Source organism: Emydura macquarii, unplaced genomic scaffold (genome assembly GCF_026122565.2).
Source record: "Emydura macquarii macquarii isolate MOO-44397 ecotype Brisbane River unplaced genomic scaffold, CSIRO-AGI_Emac_v2 contig_3345, whole genome shotgun sequence".
NCBI classification, from domain to species: Eukaryota; Metazoa; Chordata; order Testudines; family Chelidae; genus Emydura; species Emydura macquarii.
This window is the reverse complement of record NW_027133482.1, coordinates 4811556-4833611: the sequence shown is the minus strand read 5'-3', so window position 1 is coordinate 4833611 and position 22056 is coordinate 4811556. Positions and strand designations below refer to the sequence as shown.

The following is a 22056-nucleotide window of genomic DNA, read 5'->3' as shown; positions in this document are numbered from 1 at the left end:
ATTTCATCAGTCCAGGAGATTAGTATGGGCAGGTCCAAAATATTCACCCGTGGTTTGTATATTGCAGGGATTTTTAAGTGCCCTAGAGCTGTAGGGCTGGGGGCTGTGCAGAAATCAGAAAAAAAAATCTAAAGACAGAAAAATCTCAGAAAATAAAAAGCCAAAATACATAGTGGCGTCCTTTTATGAAGAGGCACTGCATAAAAACAGTTGGCCACTTCTTCCTTGTCAGATCTGGTCCCTGGGAGGTGTTTGGAGTCACACGTGCTAACGTCATCGACAAAACAGGCCTTTTGTGCTACGTCTTAGCCCGTAGGCCTCACAAAGACCAAAAGGATGTCGTTGAGGCGAAGAACTAAGCAAGATTCAAAGAAGGATTGGACACTGATGTGGCTAACAAGCATAGCCAGACTTATAATAGTTAATGCTGAGAAGAAGGGTGTTGGAAGGGAGATAAAACCTTATATGTCAGGGCTTAAACCAATCTCTCACTATCAGAGACCAGGATGAGATCTTCATAAAGGCAGATGGGCAATTGCCCATGATCATGCTCCCAGTCCACCTCTCCATGAAGCACCCTGGATGAAACTGGCCCACAGTTCATGCAGTCCATTGCCTTGTAACCAAAGTTAACAGAGACACAGAATTTCAGCACATATTTAAACAGATTTATACGATGTATTATTTAATAGAAGTTACAATAGGATAAATGTACAGTTGAAATCAACATGCTAATTTCTAATGCAATTTAATTTGTAAACCATGCAGTCCATTTTTAATCAGTAGCTTTGCTAGTGAGTTTTAAGGGGGAAAAAAAATTCCCTTTAAAGTTAAACCTAATTTACTACGCATTCCCCTTATTGTGCAACGACTTGTGCAAAAAAAGCTGTTTTCACCACATTCGTTTATAAAATAAATCACCCCTCTCCCCCGCCCATCAAGGCAATACAAGTAGCCAATGGACACGGAGGGGTGTGTGTGTGTGTGTGGGAGGGGAGGTAAAATCAAGAGGTGCAAGCAAAGTTAGAAAGCAACTCAGTGCAGATGTCATTCCTGATTAAGTAGAAGCACTACCTCAATATGCACAGAATGGTCTGACGGCAGCGTCTGAAGGACTGTCCCTTTAAATTCAGAGCAGTTGGAGGGCAGGTTTAAAGCCACATCGGCATGAATCTCAGTTATGCCAAGGCCCCTTTACACCACTATGGCAGCTTAAAGAGGCCTTTGGGTAAATGAAAACAGGTCGATGTGTCTAACAAGGGCAAAGGCAGGACCAAGTGGACACTTGGAACAGATGCATCCTCTTAGTTCCTTGTGATTAAACCCAACTGGAACCAGGGTTTAACCATGGCCAGCTAATGCTGCACTGGCCACCACCTGTCCTTGCCTGTGTCGACCACAGACACAGTCAACGTTGGGTCAGCTAATTTAGCTCTTCACAACCAGGTTATAACACATCATCTTTTAGTTAAGACGAGGCCTTGGATGGGAGGGATCAGCTAAAAAACCAAAAAGCAAGAGCAGAAGTGTTCTGCAGTTTAAACCTATCAAACAGGCGTGGGGCACAATCGGAGTTGATCCCTTAGGCTAGCGTTCCTTGGGTGAGCACTTCACCACCATGCACACACAAATACAGACACCCACAGAATCATTCAAAGCAAACCCCAGGAAAAAGGCTCACAATTTGCAGCACGGAGGATCTTTCCCATTTGGAATTCATTAATTAGATGTTCAGTTCATGGTTTTGTTATAAACCGTTCCCTTTACCTCCCAGGATTTGGGATAAAACACAATTTACAGCCCATCGCTGGAGGGTGAGCAAAGATGTTGTGGCATCCCGAGGGCATAGAAACTGGTCCCTGAAAGTGAGGGTGTGTAAACTTTTCTTTGATCAGGTGTGTGCCTTATTGAATTGGCCCCGCCCATGTGGCGGGATAAACGGAAAACGGTCGTTTCTGCTTTGCACCATTTCCTTGTGAGTTCTAATACTGGAACCAAATGGAAAACACTGGGCAGTGACTTAAGGGGAATTTCCAATAAATGATCTAAAGAGAATGGCAAAGTGAAGATAAACGTGGCAGAACTGGTCACTGCTTGAGAAAAGGAGTTAACCCAACACTTTAATCAGCACAGTTCTGGTTTTAAAGGGGCTCTGGGAGAGCTAAAAATGACCATTGCTTGCCCATTTTCCCCACATTTAAGTCTGGCGCTGAGATAAATTGTTACACTGAGAACAGCTTTGCCTTGGAACTGGAAATCAAATTCGGATTTGTTGTTGTTGACAACTCATTCCCACTGAGCCATCTGAAAGGGAACAGAGAAGTCTTCGAAGGCCAAGATTATTGATCTAAGCTAGCAGATTTTGGAAGGGACACTATATCCTGCCACCCACACACCGAGTCTTTGGCAGTACTCGTAATGCCTCCATCTAAGCATCAGCTTTGAATGAGTCTGTTAGTGTCCCACAAAGTTTTAGAACTGGATGAAAATGTCCAATCTAGCAGACTGGACATGCATTAACGCAGTCATTTTCGCATCTGCGCAGACAGCCGCGCTTGTAGCAAACAAAGACTGACCAATGCGATGGCCAGATTGTGGTCAGATTTAAAACAAAGTGCAAAACCGCTAAGAGCTTTATTGACTATCTCCAGTACTAGAGAAAACACACGCACACACGCACACACACTCCCTACACACTGGTACAATTTGTCGGTAAGTTAGTGCAGTAAAGAAAATACAAATCCAATTTCCAATGCATAGGCTGTCAGCAGCGTGCCAACTAAGTTTACAAAGAAGATCCCTGGGTACTTCTCAGGAAGCAGAACTGTCTTCAACTGGCGCTTAAAACATCTTTGCAGGGGCAAAAATAACCCCCTAGCACGACTGTTTCAAAAACTAAGGGATATTCGTCGATGTACATGAGCAAGTTAATAGCAGCATCATTTGTTTTGGGGGGGCGCAGGTCTACAATTAGGGTGGTGGGTTCCGCTCCTAACCCCATCTTGTACATTTATAAGAATCTTTCCCTCATGACCAATACCATCTGTGTCAGAGGATACAAATCATTAGTCAGAGAGTTAGTGGGGATTTTAAACGTCTTCCAAAGCTTTTGAAGCAATCTGTTTAAAAGAATAATTTTATTTTGAAGGGACGGGGATTGCATCTCTTGGAACAAAAGGGGTTAATTAGGAATACAGTACCACAAGTCCATTTTTCATTCCTATTAAGTGACTTATGGTTAGGTCTTTGACCTCCCGAAATCAGAGAGACTCTGAATCTCTGACTTGGCAGGGGCTGCTTTCCCAGCAGAAAATCTCGAACTCCGGAGCCGGAGTCAGTTCACATGATCTTGGCCCAGGCATTTTGCATGAGGTCTCCAAGCAGAGCTAGGAAACGAATGCTGTGCAGGTCTGCAATCCCATTTTGCTCCTCTTGAAATTGAGCTTGGTGGAGACCAGGTTCAGGTCACGGAGGGTTCGGTGCTGGCTGGGGTCACGGCTGAAAGGTTTGGCTCAGGGATTCTTTTTACCTTGTTTTTTGCATTAATTAGGGCACCAACTGGAACCTCTCAGTGGAAAATGGAGGCTACGCCTGGAATTTTAAAGCCTGCAGCATGCGTTTAACGGCTTGCAGCTTTCCTCTGCTAACACCTACTTCAGCATGATAAACCTCCCCTAGTAGCAGTCTGAGCTACGCATTCAAAGTTGTGTTTCCCCTTCCCTCCATTTCCCACCATTTAACAAGGAGTGGAGGAAAAATAATCACCACCAGCCTAACCTACACCCTGCCCAGCAGCGAAGTCAGTGGCTGACAAATGCGATTAAAAATTGTGTTTGACAGGCTGTCCTCCTCCTAATAAAACCGGGAAATGCCAGAGCGCCTTATTTGGCATAGTTGTGGATGCTCATTTATAGTGTTGCCAGCAGCTGCAGCAGCCTGCTTCTAAAGGATTTTAAAGTGCTCGTTACTATTTATGGCCCTTAAGTGCTTTGTGGACCCAAATCTCTCCTATCTTTTTTTCAGCGTTGGGCTGCCCTGGGTTTTTAATTTAAAAAAAAAAAAAATCTATATATTGATTTGAATGCAGGAAGTTTATCTTGCATCTGATGCAGGTTTGACTCTCAATACATCACCACCTGTTCCCCTTCTCCTGCATCTGAGAAGTATCCCTCTTCACGTCCCTGCAGAACATCACAGCACCACAAAAGGGGGGAACCTGCCCTTTTCATTTGTGGGAGGAGGAAAGCACATCTTTTGTCCATTTGTCTTTGATACTTATGGGACAGCGCTTTGCAAGAGTGCTGGGGACTCTGGCTGATGTATCTGGTGACATCTCGTGTTTTTGCTAAGAAACCAGGCCTTCTGTCCCTTACACTAGATCTTTAGAACAGTTCTGCTGTTTCCCTTTTTCAGTAGCTCAGCTAAGAAGAGTTTTCACTGTAGGTCATCTTGTCCCAGAAGCTTTCCCCTTGCTTTCCCCCCCCCAGAATTCTCCCCTTGCATTGAGCAGCATCCTGGAACCAGAGATGCTGTAAACTCTATTCCGGAGACAGCACTCTCCATTTAGCTGCTGCAGCCAATAACTCACAAGACGTCGCAGGTGGGGGTGTGCTCAGGACACAGACTCCCTGCTGCTTTCCTCAAGCCAGGTGAACCCAGTGGCTTTGCCACAGCAGAGGAGTCAGCATGCAACATCTTCCTGGCCTGGAGAAGCTGGGTTTGATGGCTTCACCTTCCCAATCTCCTTGGGCACAGTACAAGTTTGTATGTCAAAAAGTAAAGAAACAGGGCAGAGCACTGAACTCACTGCTGGGAGTTTGGAGCATAACAAAATTTAGCATTTTAGAATTAGTGTAGGGTCGGAATGGGGGAACCAAGCCAGTTCACATCTGTGCCCCTAACACTGAGGGAAGCGTTTGCTAGAAAAGCAGTTCTTTGGTTTGCAGATCCCTCCAGTTTGCTGACGCAGATCTCTTTCCATCCATATTAGACAACTGCCAATTACCAACTCACACACGTCACTTTCACCATCTTTCAGAATGTGTGTTTGAAGGGCTTTCTAAGTTATATTGCAAAAGGAAATACAAGGAAAAGCCCAACGTACAGCCCTCAAGTATAAAAAAGATCCCACATAACTTATCCCATCCTTTGGACGCAGCCAGTAGCAGAAGTTCACTGCTTACAAACGTGGCTATTGACATTCTGGTGCATGTAACAGGTACCCTTATAAAAACGCATTGCTGAGGAACATGGGAAAAAAATCGTCATTATGAAAGACAAATACAAAATAACCCTTGTCCACCCTGTGCTTAAATAAGCGTTGGACGGCAGCATTAGCATTGCAGCCAGGAAATGCAAAGTCGACACTCCATCGACGCACGGTCAAAAGGAAGAGGGAACGAACGAAGCACGGAGAACCAGCCATCCAATTGCACACTAATGACAACTTGCATTGTGCATCGTATTTAAACAAGTTCTGTCATCCGGACGATATGAAGATTTGAGGGGGAAAGGGGTGAAACGAAATCTCTCCCCGAAAGTTAGAAAAGGTGCACTGGCATCTTCAAAAAATAAAAATAGCCCAACTCATTTAAACCAAGGTACAAAAACAATGTACTAAGCTTACTGAGATGTTGAAGCAGCACTACTGATGTGGCTACGTATACATTAAAGATTTTAATGGTTCCCTGTAATGTTATTAGTTTTAAGCAAATATGGAGCTTGGCATGCCTGTTCCTACAGAAAAGGGACTCACTAACACTAGAATATTTTTGCGTCTGGATTTGATATTAAAGAGGGACCCACTAGATAGGTTTCCTCCCCCTTGGAGTAGTTACAGTCTAGTGGGTAAATACAAGATAAGGGCAAAAGTCTCCTTTATCAGGCAGAGTGAATTTCCCTGCCAGCATACATTCTGTACATAACACTCCAGCTGGCTTCAAAGGGAGTCTTATGCAGAGGAGGAGAGCAGAATATGGAGCAGAAACTTGCTACAAACAAGAGAAGAGAATTTAGCCCTGAGGCACTTTTTACCAAGTGGTTATTTGAGCTTGACTATTCAGCAGAGTGCTCCAGAGCCCCATGGGAGTCAGGAGTGTCCATGAGTCTGTTCAGCTCTCCACCAGCGTTATGCTAACAGCAGTGCCCAGCATACTGCCAGAGTCAGGTAATGAGAAGCACTGAGCAAACGAGAGAGTCACTGGGATGTCCCTCCAAACAGTTGGGAAGGGGGAAGAGAGGAGACAGTGTCGAACGGAGTTGCAGAGAAAGGCAAAAATTGCAGCATTATGTCCTCATGCTTCTTTGCAGAGTTTGGATTTTCTTCCCTGCAATGTTAGCATCACAGGACCGTGCTGCATCACGACAAAGCAACATTCTAGTGCAAGATTGGCACCACAAGGTCAGGCCATTGCTGCAGAACGGTTTTGTGGCTCTCTCCGATCCCTTCTGATGATGATGTCGCTCTCAAGCTCTTCCAGGTAGAGTGTCTTTGCAAAAGACAACAGCAGCTCCTAAAGAGTTATTCCAGATTACGGCATACAGCCCTGCTCAGCAGGTCCAATGTCAGACCTGACGGATCTGTTTAGTGCACTTCTCCTGCCAGGAGTCTGCAAACTAAGGACGAAGTTAGCATGCACATCAACAAAACAAAGTGAATGGTTTTGCATTTGTTTGCCCTCCCTTCCCAGATATACCCAAGACACTCATTTGCATTCTGAGCTAGGAGCTGTACTCTTTCCATTTGCAAAGGCATATCTGAGCTACAGTCATGGAGGAAAAGCAGCTGAAATCACAGTGCTCCTTACATTTTTTTTCCTGCACTTGAATAACTTAACAAAAGAAAAGTCAAATGGATTCTCTGAATTTGGGTTAAAAAAATCATCTGAGCATGAACTTTTAACTCAAGTTTCAGCCTTTACGGTCCTGAAAAAAGGATCTTATAGTGGGAAACCACACCACCACCCTTCACTGCAGCAGTGCAAACAATGCTGCAATATCAGCACTTCATTATTTACCTAGCAACGTTTTTTCATAAGGGTAAGTTCCATGAATGCTATACACATGAATAAAAAAATACATATATTCTCTTTAAACAAGAATCCCAACTCCAGGCGCATGGAGGCTGCGGTGCAGAGACTAGCACTGTCCTGAAATCCCCAAATCTCAGCCCGAGCAGCTGACTATCCTCACAAATGGTGGCTGTTGATCAGACTTCGGAGCTGTTTTGCCACAGTGTCTATCAGCTTCTGCTTGTCCCGTTCATTCTTCCGGAACTGTGCAAAGACGTTGTTCTTACGGCTGGTGTCTTTCATCCTGTGTAGAGTGGAAACAACTCGTCAGGTTACTTCATCTCCTACATCATGCTGGGTTCCCTACCTCGGAAAAAGCTCACACCAAACAGCAAGCCTGCCTTTCCCTTGGCTGTCAAGGACAGCTCTGTTCATACGGTAGTTTAATATCTGGCATATCCTTGGTAAGGTGACATTTTTGTGTTGCCAGAGGGATAGTAGATAATCTAGAAGGTCTTTTCCATCTCTAGTTTCTATGATCCGTGTGCGAACAAAGACATACAAAGCCAGTGCCCAATACCGTACACAGGCATTACGTCGTACAAAAATGTCTACAGATTTGTTCTTTAAACTGTGCAGTCGCAATAAAGAGAATGTTTATGTGGCACCTTTAGCACTGTCTAGGTTCATGGGGCCATAAACCATCTAGTTCCCCTCCCCTTGCTTAGATCTGTTTTGTTGTGTCCATGTAAACTCTTAAGTGATAAATGACAATTCTGCAACGCGAAGGTTCAGGTTTCAACTGCACAAGAATCAGGAAATTCAGAACTCTGGAATTAAGCATCTGACGTTAACTTTTACAACTTGAAATATACATCACACATAGCTGAGTTACAGAGCTTCTGTCAGGCCAAACAAAGGTCCTGACTCGTGAATCTAAAATATTATGCAATTTTACACACTGGTGGAGTTTCTGCAATGGTTCACATGATAGAGGGACATGTTCTCGATGGCTGCAGTTTTATTAAAAGTCTAAATATTAAAATTAATGAACAGATACTTTTATTGGTCTCAGCCACTTCCCTGAGATGCTCGGATCTCCAACTGTGCCAAAGAAAGGAGATAACTGGGTCAGAAAGTGAAACAGATGCAGCTACGTTTCTTACAACGTTTCGTACAACATGCGAAGCTTCAGATTCATGCACGCTTGCATATGCAAATGTATAGGGCGTTTGCCTTGCTATATGGTTAAAGCGTTAGCTACACATAGTCTACACACATGGGCAGATGGTAGAACGTTGGAGGCTGGTGACAGCTGAAGTAGGCATGTAAGGCTGACACAAAAGTGTCACTCCAAGCCCATTTACAACAGTTGGAGATCGTAACGTACTGGATTCAAAGCAAGTAAGGGTACTCTACATGTCGACAGGAGGTGTTGTTTCCAGCTTGAGGAGACATACCTGCTCTAGTTCAGACTGAGCTAATGAGCTAAAAAGAGAAGTGTAGCCGCTTCGACTACGATCCCATCCAAGACTCACGGTACACATGTAGGAGACTAGACACCCAAACTAACATCCAACCTGCTGGCCTCAAGAAGCCACCACTGTTTTATAACAACACCGTCATTTGTAATGTTATTTTTTGTTGTTTTTTTTTTTTAAATCAGGCCTGTCAGAGGTAACTGTCCCAGGGCAAGGGGCATGTATTTTCAGACTTGGATACCTAAAATTAGGTCATCTGATTCTCAGAGGGGCTGAACTTCTATTTAGCTGCTTAAGTATGGATGGAGGTGCCCAGTTACAGGCACCCAAATGGGGAACCAGTGATATTAGTCCCTGGAAAATTTGCAGGTTTCCAAATTAGAGGGTTTTGAGTTACCCAAGCACAAAACAAACCTGTTGACACCCCTCTGATAGATTAAAAAACCCTCTATTTTTTCATGCTCCAATCTCACCAAAAAAGCAAAGTGGAATCTGCAACATTCAAAAAACCCACAACCCTTGGAACTATGAACTATAAACAAGGATAACGACAACTTTATCCCAAAGGCTACAGTTGTAAGTGCCTGAAGACAGGGGCTTACAGCGGGAGTGCTTTCTTAACTATTTAGCTGGGGATGATTTTACTCAGCAAAACGAATGCTTTAGTGCACATCTCAAAAGGAAGTGTGACTGCCGGACGCTCCATGACATTAATCAGGAAGGACGTACATGGTGGGAGATGTTGTTAATGTTGCTAAATGCTCCAGGAAACTATATTTTAAATGCTCCACATTTCAGATTTCATGCTTTGAAGTGTTATTTAAAATAATAATTAGCACTTATATTAGCACCATGCATCTTCAAAGTGTCCAGTGTCTCTGAGTGATTGTAAGTGAACTCCTTGCATGGCTCCAACTGCTGGATGAGGGTCACAACGAGTAAATGGATTAAACTATAGCGTCCATTGACATTGTCAACACATTGATTATAGTGACAAAGACAAATAAGCACGAGCTCTTACGTTTGGGGCTGGATCCAAACTTCCTGAAAACTTGGATGTTAACAGATGGAATTATTTCCCTAAAGATCTAAGTAAATTACAGAAACTGAAGGTCTGTGAAAACATTGTATAGTCCATGCCAGGGACCACATAGAAGAACGACAGTGTATTGCTCTAAACTATTGCAGAATCCAGGCATCTGGAAGAATATTACTTGAGTTTACGAACTGACACGGAGCATAAAGAGGTATGCCACAGAAAGAAAACATGCCCTTTTTGGAGATGGTTGAATTTTTATATTTGATTACTGGTTCATACAATGATATAGGTTTTAATCCTGCCATTGATACTAGGCCGACAGACCCCTGAGCCTATGCAGATTCTGACTGATGTCAACTGCAGGATTGAAGTCTTAGATGTCTGGTGTATAATGCAATTAACTCCAATTCCAGCAGTTGTGTAATAGTATACTGGGACCTTTGGATGACGTGCATACATTGGTGATGCAATAGGATGCTATTTTGCTTTGCCATGGCAATCATTACTTAGAAAAGTGAAAGCAGCATTGTAATGATTTTTTTTTTTTAAAACATCTGTGCATTCCTTTGGCAGTTTTATCTGCACTCAAAACACTGTGGGCAATAAGGCTTATTTAAACTGGGTGATTGCATTACCGCTTGTGCATGGCTGGAAGCACATGGGCCTATGTATACTACATGATTGCTATTAATCCCATGCATACAGAGTAATTTCATCTCTATGTGACTAGAAAAATCTAATCTTTTTTTTTTTAACCTTTCCATAATTCTAAGGGCCAAATTCTGCACTTAAAATATGTATTCTGGGCTCCCAATTCTGTCTGTGGGGTTCACAGCAGGACTGAGGGCAGAGTTTGGTCATAACAATGACTTTTCACTCAATCCCATGTGGTTAGGCATCAGTGTTTCCGGTGAGATCGCTGAATTCATGGGTCAAGTCCATTTCAACATCAGGCTGCAGGAAATTCCTGACCCTAGTAGCTGAAAAGCAAAATGACGGAGAGAGAATTTTGGTGGTGGGAGGCTACGCTCTCAGGCCAAAAGAGCAATCTTTTTTTGAGTGACCCCGCAGCGCTTCAGGAATTGTAAGCTCTTTGGAGTAAGGACTGTCCCTTTTATTTTGTGTCTGCACAGCACCTAGGAAAATGGGGCCTGTAGGTGCTACCATAATAGAGTTAATAACAAAAATAAAGGAAAGTTAAACTTTGTCCCAATCCCGGCCAACACCACCTCTGACTGAGTCAACTTTTATTGATATTAATTTATAAAACAACACAGTAAAAGCTCCGCTTTTAGTTGTATTTAGTGCGTTTGAGATGACAATGTTACAGGAGGGAACAGTTTCACAAAGAGCTTGCATTAGGATTGTTTAGTGCTCCATTTAAATCAAACAAAGGATTCATTGCAAGGTGAATGTAAAAGCCCAAACGAGCAGCATACTTACACTCGCGATATCCTATGAAAGAGGTGTGATTAGGAAAAGAGATAATTATGAAAATAAGTTAAAAAAATTAACCAGCAGATCAGACTTTCACGTTTGTCCTGTTGGCAAAGCTAGTTACATACAGACATGGCTAGGATTTGATGGCTGTCGGAGGAGAGGAAATGTACATGCGTAAAGTCAATGACCAGAGCAGTGTGGAACTCCTCACAAATCACTGAGCGTGCACGCGCTTTGGAAGCCAATGGGACTAGTGGATTCAGCGCTCCATTATACAATGAATCCACAAGGCGCCTAGAGTCTGATGGGGGATGGAAATGAAACAAGCACCTGAATGTCAACGTGAACCTTACAATCACTTAGCTGAGCTAGGTGCCAAGCCGTTTGATGTGTCTGGCAAACCAAGTGGATATGTGAAATCCCATTTGCCTAGATTAAAGTGAGAAGTCTCGTGACACTGGCAGGTGGAATTATTTGTTGTGGCTTTTTTAAAAACCTACTCGATATGGACGACTGATGTTCAAGTGTTACATGGGTGAAATGTAGGAAGTGCCAAGCGTAAGGAGCTCTTCTCTCGCCCCGCCCAGGGGTTTCCAGCTAGGCAGACTAATTCCTGACTGACCGGGAAGTGGCTCCTCACTTTCCATCTACTTTGGCCACTTAATTTACGGGCATTTTGCAGTTCCCACTTGCCTAGCACCTTGATAAGCTGCATCCTGCTAAAGCACTGCTATTGCCATAGTGTGAAGCCAGCCCTTTATGCAGGAAGTTATTACCATGCCATGAATAATACTCAGCGCCTATGGATAGTGCTTTACGTGTCCAACGGGCTTCAATGAACCACCATGTTACAGATAAACAGCCTCAGTACGTTCCCACGTGGAATTAGCTTCTCCCACCCACGTGATGTCGGATCGCACGGTTTTGGAGGATTGCCCGTAAACAGTTGAAAGGCCATGCGGAGCAAGATGCAAAATAGAACAGCCATTGAATATGTAGGGGGTATTACAAAAGTAATACTTTTATGGCCTCCAAAGGGAATGTGAACCCTAACATCTGAAACCAGTAATTTTCAGCACTTAGGCTGAGACAGGTGCCGAAGGGAGGTAGGGGTGGCTAGCATTACTGGCTTTTGAGTGTGTATGTCTGGGTGAGGTGTAGTAGAGGCTGCACAGCCCATGTATTTGCTGGCTGCACCGGAACAGTGCTACCTACAACTGATGAACGAGGGACGCAAAGGGAGCTCTCTCTCTTTATGCTGCCCCAGACCTATGGAAGAAGCACGTCAGAGTAGCTTGCGTAACTTACGTCGACTTCCTAAATACTTTCCTGCATGCCGTCTCCACTAGACTGCGCCAATGGGGACTGTGTACGCGTCAACGCAACGCTATGCTTTTTGGGGAGGTGGTTTTACTAAATTGACTTCCGGATCGATTGAGCGGGTCCTCACTTCTGCTCAGTCAATCTGGATAAATTGATCTGATGGCAGCAAATTTGCCGCTGTCAGTGAAGACTTACCCTTAGGTATAAAACCTGTACAGAACAGAAATTGCTTCAGTGCATGGTGACACGTAGAATGCAGTTCCAGTTAGTGTAAAGACGAGGGAGTGGCTAAAAGAGGGTCTCTTCTACTGCACATACCAGGGTGCAAAAAAGATTAACCCTTTGAATGTAGGCATGTGTGCTAGCAAGCAGTTCTCCGCTTCCCCGAGATCAGCACAATGTGAATAACGAAATGCATTTCTGGGAATACTCTGGCTTGTTAAAGCAAGTATGGGAGTTGAAACCATCAAAAGAATGTCTTGAGTTGCACTCACTTTTCCAGCAGGGTAAGCGCTGTCGTCGGGTTCACACGAAGATATTTACATGTGGGTTGCCCGTAGTCAGCCAAATATGTCGACCAGTCCCACTGGAGGAACAGATCTAGAAGCTGCAACAAACAAACAGAACCCACCACGTGATTAATAATTTTTTTTTTTTTTTTTTTTTTTTAAGAACAGAAGATCCACCTAAATATTACCAAGAGATCAGGGCAGCGTGATCACTTGGAGAAGGATTTAAAAAATGTTTTTCAAACATGAGCTTATTTAATCTCTCAGTACCTCTAGTAGCCAGCTGGGCAAACACTACCTCCATTTTACAGAGGGGAAACTGAGGCACACAGAGATTCACTGACTTGGTCACACTCACACAGTGGCAGAGTCAGGAATAGAAACTCTGTGTCCTGATACCATAATCACAAGATCGTCCTTATACAGATGTTAAAGTCATATTAAGTTCCTCTCTTCTTCAACTGCATTACCTGACACTTCACTTAAACTCTGCCAGGGAAGTTATTTCCAGCCACGCGCATTACAGAATAGAGAATAACGGGTTTTTCAGATCATCCAGCAAACTGAAAAATCAGGGAAAGTATTTGTTTTGAAAAATGTTGGGAATTTTTCTGCAGATTGGTAGGGCCCATTTTAGGCCAGCAAACTGTGTGTGTGTGTGTGTGTGTGTGTGTGTGACTGTCCGTCATAACCTTTAGCCCAGTGATTAGGGCAGTTGCCTACAATGCGAGTCCCAGGTTTGAATCCTCATTCTGGAGCACAGACTTGAACTCAGCTCTCCCCAGTTCTAGGTGAGTGCTGTAACCTCCAGGCTATTCTGGGGTGCATCATTTTCAGTCTCTCCTGTGGAGACTATTCCACTTTGTATAATTAAATATTCAGTGGGTCAAAGAGAGAGAGAGACAATGACTCTATAGCCTGGTGATTAAGGCACTCACCTGCAAGATAGGAGATGTGGATTCAAATCTTCCCTCCCTGATTCAGAGGAGGAATTTGAACCACATCTCCTGCCTCCCAGCTGAGTGCCTTAATCACCAGGCTGTACTATTTGCAGTACAGAAAGCTAAAGACTCCTCTCCCTTAAGGGGAGGAGTCACTGGACCCAGGATGCAACTAAGTTTGTGGGACAACTAATGAAAAAAGGAGTGGGCGTAGGGGTCACAGGTTTAAACAAAGGGAACCGGAAGGGGACATCGAGCAGAGAACCTCGGACAGCGCCCACTGCTCCCGGAAGGTGTCAAGGGAGCCAGCAGACGCTGCTCAGAGGAACTCTGCCCGGATGTGTGAATGGACAGAGGAACAGAAGTGGAGTGGCAAGGTGGGGGAAGTAGTAGCATTTATTGGACCAACTTCCGTTGGTGAAAGAGACAGCTGTCAAGTTTACACAGAGATCTTCTTCGGGCTATTGAGTGATTTTCACTCTCCTCTCTGGCCCTGTGAATATTTAAGTATTTATACAAAGTGGAACAGCGTCAACAGGAAAACTGAATCCCTTGCTTGTGAGGATTCAAAGCTGGGTTTCCTACATCCCAGGCAAGCGCTCCAACCAATGGGCTAAAAGTTATCAGGGGGACAGACAGGCATGCGCACGCACACACAGCTCGCTGACCTTCAAACAATTCCTCCCAGCCAAAACCATTGGTTCAAATTCACAAAGAGTGTCAGTTCCACCGAAACTGCATTTTTCAGCAAATAAACTATCTGTCCAAAAAAAAAAAAAAAAATGTGGCCTAGCTCTGTTACAGAGTGCTTGAAATATTCCAAGAGCTTTACAAATGCCTCCACTACTCAGAGCTGGGGAGTGGCAGGGAGGGAGACGCCCAAAAGTTCAGACATTATCCAAGCATAATGTGTCTACAAAATCGGACTGGTTTGCTCAGGTGCTTTCCAGCCGTTCTGTTTCTGGGTGGAATGTCCTGGCAGTTCGAACTGGAGGCCGGAAGCGAAAACATGGTTTTACAGATGCTTGAGAATCTTGGTTCTAAAGCTCTGGACAAAGATGCGGGGTGATACGTTCTTATCTGAACCATTTCACACAGCCATAAAAACAAAACCTGCATGCACCATGCACGCACTTTCACTGTGCTGGGTGTTCCGTCTGAACCCTGATGGCTGCCCACTGTCAACAGAGACCCTGCCAACCTTGATCTTGGGTGAGGAAATAATCATTCTAAAAGAAGAATTTTCTCAGGAGTCTCTTTCAAGGCTAGTATTCAAAGGAGCACGTTCAAAATCTCCTCTCAGAACTCCAAAAACCAGTGCCTAATCAAAGACACCTGGGATCTTTCCACCTCCCATCTTGGAGACGTGGGCTGCATTGTTCAAATATTTGACATTCAAGTTCACCTACTTGACATTCAGTTCCACATCTTTCATGGACCTAATTTGATTGTCTTTTGTAGTCATACTTGACAACACTGTTTATCCTGTACGAATTTCAAGGCTTCTGGATGGCGTCTGACTCTCCCACCAGACACAAATGTGCTTAAGCGTCTCTTCCCCATGCTGCACTTTTAAACTTCGAGATCTCGGCTGCAGGGAGGGCGTTAATTAAGCGGAGCTATGATTAGATGTGCCTTCTCCACCCTAACTTCAATCAAAATGACAGTGCATCCAACAATATGCTTATGCAGATCGTGCATCAGAAGACTGCATGACACAAGCCTGCAGAAGAAACTACAACAAGGTTTTTTTGGTTTGCTTTTTCAAATTAATTTGGTAAAATTAATTGGTAAAATATAGAAGAAAAATACATTTTTGGTTAAGCAGCTGCATTTCAGTGATGCCTTCATGATTGACATTTCATACCCACTTTTACCTTTCACCCATGGGTGCTTTTTGTTTTTTTTTTGGGAGGACAGATTGCAAACGTCACACCCACTCGCCTCCTCCTGGTCTCAACAGCTTTATAGCCACTGCAGATCCCATGAGAAGAACAGCCCAGCTATTTTATCTAGCAGTTAATGTCCTGAAGTAAATCAGGACCATAGAGAGCCCATTGTGCCTGCGTCTCCATGGTTTTCCTCCGGGCTCTAGTGCTGTTTAACAACACAGCCCACCTCACAAAAAAAAAAAAAAGGGATTTGGCTCCATGAGGACCTCCATGAGGTACAAAACAAAAATGTGCAACAAGATTCTTTTTGACTATGTAGGTCACAGCAAAGGAAATAGACGGTAGGGAACAATCCTGCACTGGCGAGGGGGGATGGATTAGACGGGACCTTATGAGTCTTTTCCATCTCTCAATTCTATGCGCCATTATACAGTAGGTTTGCTCCAGCCTATTGTTTTAACGGCAAACTGAGGTTCAACATAAGGAGTTTTTCCAAACACGCAGGAGTTTTTCCAAACAGAAACATTCAAAACCCTTAAAGAGACAAATGCTTTAATATTATTTCATGTTCTTGTTTCACACGTTTGCAGAATAATGAGGTCAGTGCCTTCTCTTCAGATTTGTTGAGTCTGCCAGGAAATCATATATATACTGGACTATAATATCTACTGACAGCTCGGAACTCAGCAACATAGAAACACATTAGATTGCCAGGGTGCACACTGATACAAAACAGCACAGCTTTGCTTCCATACAAACTGTGTCTCCAGACCCTCCGCCCGGCCAGGCAGTGACATGCATGGAGTTTAAATAAAATCCCGAAGCGGAGGGAGAGAAAAAGAGAGAGGCACAGGCTAGGCTTTTAAAGGAGACTTGAAGATAGCTGGTGAGCGATGAGGCGGAAGGATACAGGGAGCTCTTCCAAATGGCATGTCCTGCAGCGTAGGCAGGTCTTGTGCAAGAGGGTGTGAATGGAAAGAGCCAGCACCCAGATCCCAGCCTTGGTGATACCAGTATAAATCCAGAGTAACTCCAATGAAGTCACAAGAAGAGAATCGAACAGCCCCTGGCCCGGGGTGTATACAGTATGCTACAGCAAGCGCACAGAGGGGTCTGAAAATCAAGGAGGCTCTTTTTCAACTGGATGCTGCGATGCTGGCCGGCCAGCAGAGCTGTCTGAGGGTGGCGGTGATGTGAGCGTGAGCAGCAGTAGTATTCTGCACACACTGGGGTTGGAAGCACTTGGCAAGACACTGAGAAAAGGGAGTTACAGAGGCACAGTGTGTTCTCTGAAATAGCACACTGGGTAGGAGACTCATTTTTAGATGTAGGGGAAGCAAGAGTTTAAAAGGCAGAGCTGGGCTTCCAAGTCATGACTGGCTGAAGCTGGATCCTATTGCAGGGAAGACGTATTTAGTCTGGAAAGGAACACGTCTGGAACACATATTTAGTCTGCATCTTTTCCAGGATGAAGTGAGGTATCTGCTTCCCCAGTGTTGTCCCATGATTGGGACCTGGATGAGGGCTGGTTGGCTAAGACCCAATCCTCCAAGACGGGGTGACTATGGCTAGCCGGGGGAAACGTCCCGAAGAGATAGGCATGATACCTGCCCTTTGCTTTTTGTTAAGGTGCATGAGGATGGGTGCCATCCCAGATTGCCCCCTGGTGGCCTGGGATGGCCCTGCAGGCACTCCCCTCAGTTCCCTCTTGCGTTCGTTGCAATAACTAACTCTAAGACCAGAAGCCTTACAATAAGATTGCCTCTTGTGGGTTCTTATTCATTCAGTCTTTTACCAGCTACAGACCCATTGGCCCGACAGGTCCAGCCCTTCATCCCCCTGGAGCCCAGCAGCCTTTCTTCTTGGGGTCTTTGCGATAATCCAAGCAAGATCCCACTCCTTGCCACACTGCTCCTTCCTGGGGCCAGGCAGCTTTCACCCCTTCCCAGGCGCTTTTCAGTCTCTCTCCACATTGCCTCTCCTAGGCGCCTGCGTGCTACTCCCTGTTCTCGAGTGATCAGCAACTCCAGGGGCTCGCTTCCTTCTCTGGAGTCTTTCCTTCTCTGCCCCCAAACCCATGCCTCTGCCTTATGTATCCCAGAGGCCTCACTGGCTCCCCTGACTCATTTTCCACAGCGGGGAAGGCAAGTTACCATGTCACAGGCGGGGCTGGGACCACCTCCCCTTAGAGGGCCAGCCACGCGGTGACAGCGAACAAGCCGAGTGCTATTCTCACCTAAGCCCAGTGAGGAATTTTTCCTTTTCGGAGGCTGGGCCTTGTCTCATCCTTGGGCATTTCTGCCTGGGTCTGCAAAAGCGAAGACTGTTCCCAGACTTCAGCGGCTAGCTGCTTACTTAGTTGGCACGTCTTTGCAGGGTGCGTGAGACACGGCAGGTAGGTTGCACTGGCCACGACCTCAGCTCAGGAGTCAACTCAAGGCGCTGGTACGGAACTATTATACTCTTCCATTGGAGTCCTGGAAACACGCCACTTCTCTCTCCATATTGAGAGCATCCCAGGCACTCCCGCTAACAGCTGCCAGATTCAAATGTGACCATTCTCAGGGAAGGTACCTTCCTCCCAACTGGTGTGAGAAGGTTTGAATCTATTGACCTTCCAGACACTTCGCAAGACTGATCTGCTTAGGGCTTCTGCTGGAAGATTCAGCCGAGTGATTTCAGATGATACAGCAGGGAGAGTGGGGTTTTGCTGTTTGTTTGTTTTTACAGTCCAACCTGTTGTGTAATTTAGATGTCTCCAACTGCATGCATTGCTTAGGGACCACGACTGGTGGATTTTAAAAGAATAAAATAAATAAAAAACATCCTAACTGTATGCAAATGCCATTGCTAGGTCTGGTCCTCCCTCGCGTTCAGTGATGGAGACTGCCAAGAGCTGAAATGCGACAGTGATGGATAGTCTGTGTATTTTACAGCTGTTTACACACATCAATCTTGCCAGATCGGCAGGCCTGTGGATACACAGGCTGGGGAGGCTTGCACCTCTGGACTCTGGCTTCTCTGTATTGGAGTTTAAAGGCATCTGCACATTGTACAGCGGCACGGCTTTCCTGTAAGGTGGAGTGTTTCGTATTCCTTCGGAGACAAGGGAGGAGGCCCTGAAGTAGGAAGTCTTACGGCTATGGGCGAGCTGTCTCGAAACGATTTATCTGTCACATAAATGTAGTTTTATTGGTTTTACTGTTTAAACTTTTCACCTCTGCAGCTAAATCTGAAAGTTAAAGGGGGAGGGGGGGGGGAAGATTTGCGCACAGACATTCATGCAGCCCAGCTCCTCGCAGAGTTCAGTATGTGCCTTCTGGGGGAAATTCCAAAATAAAATATGCAAATACCATTAATTCTTTAAACCAAAGAGTCTACTTTTCAAGTCCATAAATCAAACTCGACAGCACACACACTGGAAAAAAAGAGAAAAGGGGGGAAAAAAAGGCACATTTCCCAGTAGAGCACTAAACCGCACTAACTGCACTCAGAGCACAGCTTACGTCTCCTATGCTACGTGCGAGATGATCAGTGACTGCTCACCTGAGGCACATCAGGGATGGCATATCACGAAGCTAAAGAAGAACACGCTCTCTCGCTCTCTCTGGGGAGCAGCTATCGGTGGAAGGGGAGAGCAATTAAAGACCTTGAAAGTTAAGGCCTGAAAAAGGATCGGGTCCTTTTTATACCCAAAGGCAGCACAGCTGCAGCGGGAACTTGCTCGTTCTGTCCCGCTAGCGGCTCTGACCTGCATGGCTTCCACCCAACTCATACCAGCCTCGAGGCGCTGTACAACATCTACAGCCACAGTAGAGAGAATGAAGCTGGTTCTGATGGCCCAGACAGGAGTAGCCACATTGAAAAAATGGGCAAAGGGGCTGGGGATTTCAGATGGAGAGGAAAAGTTAAAACCATGAGGCCTAAAAGGTGAAAACTGACCTTGTATCACCTACAGAGAGCCTGTAATGGATGTGGCTCATAGATTCAAAGATTTTAAGGTCAGAAAGGGAGCATTATGATCATCTTGTCTGACCTCCTGCACAACGCAGGCCACAGAACCTCACCCACCCACTCCTGTAATAGACCCCTAACCTCTGGCTGCATTACTGACATCCTCAAATCATGGTTTAAAGACTTCAAGGTACAGAGAATCCACCAGCAAGTGCCCCATGCTGCAGAGGAAGGTGAAAAACTCCCAGGGCCTCTGCCAATCTCCCCTGGGTGAAAATTCCTTTTTGACTCCAAATATGGCCATCAGTTAAACGCTGAGCATGGGGGCAAGATTCACCAGCCAGATACCCGGAAAGAGTTCTCTGTAGTAACTCAGAAGCCACCCCATCTAACACCCCATCACAGGCCACTGGTCACATTTACCGCTTGTAATCAAAGATCAGTTAATTGTCAAAGTAGGGTGTCCCATCAGACCATCCCCTCCATAAACTTATCAAGCTCAGTCTTGAAGCCAGCTAGGTTTTTTGCCCCCATTGGTCCCCTTGGGAAGGCTGTTCACTCCCCTGATGGTAGAAACTTTCGCCTAATTTCAAGTCTAAACTTCCTAATGGGCAGTGTATATCCATTAGTTCTTGTGTCCACATTGGTGCTGAAATTAACTAATTCCTCTCCCTCCTTGGTATTTACCCCTCTGATGTATTCTTATAGGGAGCAATCATATCTCCCTCTCAACCTTCTTTTGGTTAGGCTACACAAGCCAAGCTCTTTGAGTCTCCTCTCATATGGCAGGTTTTTCCATACCTCAGATCAGCCTAGTAGCCCTTCTCTGCACCTGTTCCCATTTGAATTCATCTGTCAGTACTCAGGGGAGAAATTCCAGAGATGGGATTCCTGAGCTACGAAAGCTCTTCCCCCACCAGAGGAAAGTGAAAGTGCAAGATTTACCTCGTTGCATGACAGAATGTGCAATAAAATTTAAACAAATAAATAAATAAAATCAGCCAGTGAATTCCAGCCACCCAAATCACAGACTCCTCCCTCAGGTTCCAGTCTCCCTGAGACTTTTTGGAAATACATTTCTTTACTGAATTGGGCCAGTTTTGACACACAGCACTGTAAGAGAATGCAACCTTGGATTCACAGCAAGGAATGCTTGTGACCTTCCATAGCCTTCCATCGAAGAACTGTAAAGTGCTCTGTGAACGTGAGCAGATTCATCTCCTGGGAGAATATGGATGTATTGCTATTCCCAGTTTACAGATGTGGAAACCGAGGGTCAACAAGTGAAAGTCCTGCTCCTGCCTCCATTGATGTAGCAGGCAAAACGACATTGATTTTAAGTAGGAGCAGGCGCCAAGGGAGATGGCCAAGGTCACACAGGAAAGCTGTGTCAGAGACAGATTTCTTGACTTCTGACCATCACTCTCCTCCTAAGACGACCGAGTCATGTAGCAGGACTGTGCATCTGGATTTTGTAAAACCAGATTATACAAAATTATCTCCATATTTGTACTTGTGCTTCTCTTCCCCACCCCCCTTTCTTGTCCCCGGTTAATTTTTTTTTCTCTTTTATGTTCCCAGGGAGCTCTTTACTGGGCTGAAATAACACAAAATGGATCTGCATTTATAACATGCCCATCACTATAGCATGGAGGCGCCAAAACTTGGTGGCTCCCTCCTGGATTTTCAGTTACTCCTGAAGCCTCCATCTCTCTTTCTTTTAGCTCCACATTTGTCATCCTGAAGCCCTTAAAAGAGTAAAGACAAACATATGAAACGACAAATAATCTAATGCTAGGAACCACTCACAGCACCACTACGCAAAGAATATTTCTTTTCAGACTAAGCAGCAAGAGCACAGAGATGACTGGAAAACCCGCTCCTTTGCCAACATGGACGCAAAGTTTAAATGCATCAGCCCCTCACGGGGAAGGGAAAATGGATGATAATAGAGGAAATAAACGTCCCTTTCAATAAAGTCCAAATTAAGAAATTCTAGGCTCCGCACTCCTACTGGCCTTCCAGTCATCTCCCTCCTAGCATACGTGCACCAGGAAATACAGGCTTATGCGCTGTCAGGAGTGTGTTGATGGTGTTCAGGAATCTCAAACTGTACCATAGTGAAGTCAGTCTGCGAGGAGTTCCCAGAAGTATTATTCCCTGACAAGCCTCCGCCTCCCCCCCCCACACGCGTGCACACACTAGGATGAAAAGGTAAAGATGAAAAAAAATCCTTTAACTGGCAAATCTTTTAACCTGTTTAAACAAGAGATAGTCAGGTGCCTGGAAGAATCAGACCTGGATCAAAGTGGTGCCAATAGCAGGTCCCTGCAATCTGGCCTCAGAACAGGGCTTTCCTGGGGGTAAAGTTCAGTGCACAAATGGATAAGCAAAAAGGAACAGCTGTGCTAGAAGAGTATGTCAGCCAAGGCTTTCCTGAATAGTGTCAGGGCCTTCTACTTCCCCA

The 22056-nt window shown here is 45.0% G+C and overlaps 1 protein-coding gene across 4 annotated transcripts in view; it reads right to left on the bottom strand.

Annotated features, from left to right (window-relative positions):
- Positions 1-654: 654 nt before the first annotated feature.
- EXOC6B (exocyst complex component 6B) overlaps positions 655-22056 on the bottom strand; it is a 434911-nt gene continuing 413509 nt past the window's right edge. For 2 of the 4 annotated variants that reach the window (XM_067533650.1, XM_067533652.1), the window contains 3 exons: positions 12788-12900; positions 10974-10985; positions 655-7314 (listed from right to left, as the gene is read on the bottom strand). In XM_067533650.1, coding sequence (XP_067389751.1) covers positions 7188-7314; positions 10974-10985; positions 12788-12900 — 252 coding nt within the window. In that variant the 3' untranslated portion in view covers positions 655-7187. The remainder of the gene's footprint in view (positions 7315-10973; positions 10986-12787; positions 12901-22056) is intronic. The other 2 variants (XM_067533651.1, XM_067533653.1) reach the window with 1 other exon arrangement.